Here is a 6000-nt window from a genome sequence, read left to right on the forward strand (position 1 = left end):
TGACCCCGCAACATGCGTCAGTTTTGTCAATTTATTCATTGTCTTTTGTTTGTCATTGTTGACGCACACCTGATTACACATATAGAAGTAGGACTAGTCTACCTGGTTACACATATAGAAGTAGGACTAGTCTACCTGATTACACATATAGAGGTAGGACTAGTCTACCTGGTTACACATATAGAGGTAGGACTAGTCTACCTGATTACACATATAGAAGTAGGACTAGTCTACCTGATTACACATATAGAGGTAGGACTAGTCTACCTGATTACACATATAGAAGTAGGACTAGTCTACCTGATTACACATATAGAAGTAGGACTAGTCTACCTGATTACACATATAGAAGTAGGACTAGTCTACCTGATTACACATATAGAAGTAGGACTAGTCTACCTGATTACACATATAGAAGTAGGACTAGTCTACCTGATTACACATATAGAAGTAGGACTAGTCTACCTGATTACACATATAGAAGTAGGACTAGTCTACCTGATTACACATATAGAGGTAGGACTAGTCTACCTGATTACACATATAGAAGTAGGACTAGTCTACCTGATTACACATATAGAGGTAGGACTAGTCTACCTGGTTACACATATAGAGGTAGGACTAGTCTACCTGATTACACATATAGAAGTAGGACTAGTCTACCTGGTTACACATATAGAAGGAGGACTAGTCTACCTGGTTACACATATAGAAGTAGGACTAGTCTACCTGATTACACATATAGTAGTAGGACTAGTCTACCTGGTTACACATATAGAGGTAGGACTAGTCTACCTGATTACACATATAGTAGTAGGACTAGTCTACCTGGTTACACATATAGAGGTAGGACTAGTCTAACTGGTTACACATATAGAAGTAGGACTAGTCTACCTGGTTACACATATAGAAGTAGGACTAGTCTACCTGATTACGCATATAGAAGTAGGACTAGTCTAACTGGTTACACATATAGTAGTAGGACTAGTCTACTTGGTTACACATATAGAAGTAGGACTAGTCTACCTGGTTACACATATAGAAGTAGGACTAGTCTACCTGGTTACACATATAGTAGTAGGACTAGTCTACCTGGTTACACATATAGAGGTAGGACTAGTCTAACTGGTTACACATATAGATATAAGTAGGACTAGTCTACCTGGTTACACATATAGAGGTAGGACTAGTCTACCTGATTACACATATAGAGGTAGGACTAGTCTAACTGGTTACACATATAGTAGTAGGACTAGTCTACTTGGTTACACATATAGAAGTAGGACTAGTCTACCTGGTTACACATATAGAAGTAGGACTAGTCTACCTGGTTACACATATAGAGGTAGGACTAGTCTAACTGGTTACACATATAGTAGTAGGACTAGTCTACCTGGTTACACATTTAGAAGTAGGACTAGTATAGCTGTCCTGAGAACAAATGTAGGCCTATAAATATGCCCATTTGGGGATGTCTGATTGTGAGTTGTGGAGCTTCTCAAAGTAATGTTTATTTTTCACCTCAAACAGCAAGTAAACAAAGTCTAATCAAAATCAATTGCAAATGAGAATAGTTCCTCAAAGTATTTGAAAAATATTTCCAGCTCTCGCCCTTTCGATAACCACTCGGTATTAAAGGGAAAAATGTAAAGCTCTGATCCAGTGGAAATGTTATAAAATACCTGATTACTTCTTATCCCTTTCACAAATAGCCTACAGCTGTATCGGTCGAGAACTCACTGGCACGGGAAACTGAGGGCCCAGAATATTTTATACAATGTTTCAAGTTCGTTATAGACAGGCCATGTGATTTATAGGACAGTTATTAGCAATGTTTTTATTTGTTGGCTTTATGGAGGCTATTTTTTACATAGTTGGCAATGGCAATAAAAGTTATTTAGATTTGTATAATTGTCATTTAGATAGAATGTAGATTAATCACAGACAATAATTTTGAGATACTATTATAAATTAAATGAAACTGTTCCAGTAAAATGAACATATGAAAATCATAACTGGCACCAGATCAGTATACAGTGGGGGGAAAACGTATTTAGCCAGAAATCTTGCTTGTTTGTAGGTGACCAAATACTTATTTTCCACCATAATTTGCAAATAAATTCATTAAAAATCCGACAATGTGATTTTCTGGATTATTTTCCTCGTTTTGTCTGTCATAGTTACTTCATCATAGTGTACCTATGATGAAAATTACAGGCCTCTCTCATCTTTTTAAGTGGGAGAACTTGCACAATTGGTGGCTGACTAAATACTTTTTTGCCCCACTGTATATAGTTTTTTATGACAAAACGTTTTTTACAAATCCGTCAAGACACCAATTTAGACTTTACCGTGAAATGCTTTACTTACAAACCCTTAACAAACAGTGCAGTTCAAGAAGAAGAAAACATTTACCAAGTAGACTAAAATAAAAAGTAATAATAAAAAGTAACACAATGAGAATAACGAGGCTATATACAGGGGGCACCGGTACCGAGTCAGTGTGGAGGCTATATACAGGGGGCACTGGTACTGAGTCAGTGTGGAGGTTATATACAGGGGGCACCGGTACCGAGTCAGTGTGGAGGCTATATACAGGGGGCACCGGTACCGAGTCAGTGTGGAGGCTATATACAGGGGGCACCGGTACTGAGTCAGTGTGGAGGCTTTATACAGGGGGCACCGGTACCGAGTCAGTGTGGAGGCTATATACAGGGGGCACCGGTACTGAGTCAGTGTGGAGGTTATATACAGGGGGCACCGGTACAGAGTCAATGTGGAGACTATATACAGGGGGCACCGGTACCGAGTCAGTGTGCGGGGGTACAGGCTACTTGAGGTAATCTGTACATGGTGGGGGCGTAGTGACTATGCATAGGTAACAAACAACCAGTGAGTAGCAGCAGTGCACAAAAGGGAGGGGGGTGGGGGGGGTCAATGTAAATTGTCCGGTGGTGATTTTACAAATTGTTCAGCAGTCTGATGGCTTGGGGATAGAAGCTGTTAAGGAGCCTTTTGGTCCTAGACTTGGTGCTCCGGTACGCTTGCTGTGCGGTAGCAGAGAAAACAGTCTATAACTTGGGTGACTGGAGTCTCTGACAATTTTGTGGGCTTTCCTCTGACACCGCCTATTACATAGGTCCTGGATGGCAGGAAGCTTGGCCACAGTGATGTACTTGGCTGTTCGCACTACCCTCTGTAGAGCCTTAGGGTCAGATGGCGAGCAGTTGCCATACAAGGTGGTGATGCAAGGGGTCCGGATGCTCTCGATGGTGCAGCTGTATTACCTTTTGAGGCTCTGGGGACCCATGCCAAATCTTTTCAGTCTCCTGAGGGGGAAAAGGTTTTGTTGTGCCCTCTTCATGACTGTCTTGGTATATACCCACGTGGGTGATTGAAAGATGAACTGAGGTCCACACTCCAGTCCAGTTGATGGTGGTAATGCACCTTAAAGTTGGTTTCCAACCGCCATATAAAGTCCAAAGAAGAAAAAGAAGCCTAAAGGAAGGTGAAATTACGAGAAACGAATTTGGTTTACCGTTTGGGGTATTGCAACTGGTTACTTATTTTGATGTGATATGAAAGTATTGTGTGAAATTATTCTCAATTGATATGAAAGTGCAGCGATTTATGTTTCTAGAAATGTATCGCAATTGAGAATGGATTCACATTTAGATGGAATATTTGACTATTTTAGAGCCAGTCTACCTCTGAATATAACATACAGTCCTTGGACCTTGAGGAGTAACGGGGGCAGCAATCAGCAGTAGAAACAATAACAAAGCGTACTCCCTGCCCATTTCAGTAAAAAGCATATTGGGCTAAGCTAATAGGAGATATTGAGGACTACAGTATTTCAGGCATTGTCATTAGATGCATTTGATCAATTGTTAACGTTTTGTTGATGGTCCACTCTTGATGTTCTACACGTTACAGTGTAGCTTCAGACATTCCTACAGAACAACATTAAAGTGTAGAACCCCTTTACTGCATATTGGTTCAACGACTGCAGAGACGGTACTTACTGGTGTTAAACAGATCTCCAACCTCCTCTTCTTTCACACCAAAAACTGCATCCTCCTCTTTCTCATCCTCCTCCTCTTTCACTCTGAACGCGTCTTCCTCTTCTTTCACTGAAACGTCTTTCTCTTCTTCTTTCACTGTAACAGCCTCACCCTCTACTTCTTGTTTTACTGTGACATTCCCCTCTTTCACAAGAGCTTCTTTCTCCGTCCAGCAGACAGCCTCTTCTTTAACAGGAGGTGGGATGTTTAGGGAGCTCATGTTCGGGGATGTTAGCTAGCTAGCTATCATTAGCGACTAGGCTAGTGCTAACTAAACCAGCCAGCTACTATAGCTGACTAATACAAAATAACGTAATATTATATTAAATAGGTTAACAAGTTGATACGACAGAAGTGTGTCGAAAACACAGTAGCTAATATACACCGAAAGCGTATAAATAGCTTGAATCTTTCGGCTATGTTGGCTAGCAAGCTACCGAGGTGGTTGACGAGCTGTTTATGAAGAACCGTCCACTAGATTATACGTCACGCTGGCAGCGTCGCCTGAAAGACGCACATCGCCGTCTGCTGACTGGAGGGGAAACGCAGTTGAGGATCATATTTTATTTTCAGACAAAGATTATTTTAAATGGATTTAATTAAATAATACCATTATATTGAGACATACAGTGTTGTGAGATTGTTAATAAAATTGATAATAGACTAATTTATATTATTATTATTACATTTTTTTTAATTGAAAAAACGATCTGAAAAGACATATTTTCAACTTTCACTTTCAACCGAACATAGATTCAATGTCTCTTGAATGACATTTTGCTAAATGGGATTAGTGCAATATCAAAACACAGTTTTAATGTGTCCAAATCAATAACCAATATGCAGAAACAGTTTGGGATATATTGAAAACCTAAACATTTTGGAGTGTTTCATTGTGATTCCAGTGGGTCACCAACGTGGTAAACAGCTAGCTACATTGTGATTCCAGTGGGTCTCCAACGTGGTAAACAGCTAGCTACATTGTGATTCCAGTGGGTCACCAACATGGTAAACAGCTAGCTACATTGTGATTCCAGTGGGTCACCAACGTGGTAAACAGCTAGCTACATTGTGATTCCAGTGGGTCACCAACGTGGTAAACAGCTAGCTACATTGTGATTCCAATGGGTCACCAACGTGGTAAACAGCTAGCTACATTGTGATTCCAGTGGGTCACCAACGTGGTAAACAGCTAGCTACATTGTGATTCCAGTGGGTCACCAACATGGTAAACAGCTAGCTACATTGTGATTCCAGTGGGTCACCAACGTGGTAAACAGCTAGCTACATTGTGATTCCAGTGGGTCACCAACGTGGTAAACAGCTAGCTACATTGTGATTCCAATGGGTCACCAACGTGGTAAACAGCTAGCTACATTGTGATTCCAGTGGGTCACCAACGTGGTAAACAGCTAGCTACATTGTGATTCCAGTGGGTCACCAACGTGGTAAACAGCTAGCTACATTGTGATTCCAGTGGGTCACCAACGTGGTAAACAGCTAGCTACATTGTGATTCCAGTGGGTCACCAACGTGGTAAACAGCTAGCTACATTGTGATTCCAGTGGGTCACCAACGTGGTAAACAGCTAGCTACATTGTGATTCCAGTGGGTCACCAACGTGGTAAACAGCTAGCTACATTGTGATTCCAGTGGGTCACCAACGTGGTAAACAGCTAGCTACATTGTGATTCCAGTGGGTCACCAACGTGGTAAACAGCTAGCTACATTGTGATTCCAGTAGGTCACCAACGTGGTAAACAGCTAGCTACATTGTGATTCCAGTGGGTCACCAACGTGGTAAACAGCTAGCTACATTGTGATTCCAGTGGGTCACCAACGTGGTAAACAGCTAGCTACATTGTGATTCCAGTGGGTCACCAACGTGGTAAACAGCTAGCTACATTGTGATTCCAGTGGGTCACCAACATGGTAA

General features: G+C 41.2%; 3 protein-coding genes across 4 annotated transcripts in view; 1 reads left to right on the forward strand and 2 right to left on the reverse strand.

Annotated features, from left to right (window-relative positions):
- Positions 1-4536, reverse strand: part of LOC139549460 (zinc finger protein 664-like) — a 38793-nt gene extending 34257 nt beyond the window's left edge. The window contains exon 1 of the mRNA XM_071360001.1: positions 4026-4536. Within this exon, the coding sequence (XP_071216102.1) occupies positions 4026-4284 (259 nt within the window). The 5' untranslated portion in view covers positions 4285-4536. The remainder of the gene's footprint in view (positions 1-4025) is intronic.
- Positions 1-6000, reverse strand: part of LOC139548585 (zinc finger protein ZFP2-like) — a 158408-nt gene that overhangs the window by 145693 nt on the left and 6715 nt on the right. The window lies entirely within an intron of this gene.
- Positions 1-6000, forward strand: part of LOC139549743 (gastrula zinc finger protein XlCGF17.1-like) — a 627316-nt gene that overhangs the window by 70306 nt on the left and 551010 nt on the right. The window lies entirely within an intron of this gene.

This window comes from Salvelinus alpinus, chromosome 2 (genome assembly GCF_045679555.1).
Source record: "Salvelinus alpinus chromosome 2, SLU_Salpinus.1, whole genome shotgun sequence".
Classification (NCBI taxonomy): Eukaryota; Metazoa; Chordata; class Actinopteri; order Salmoniformes; family Salmonidae; genus Salvelinus; species Salvelinus alpinus.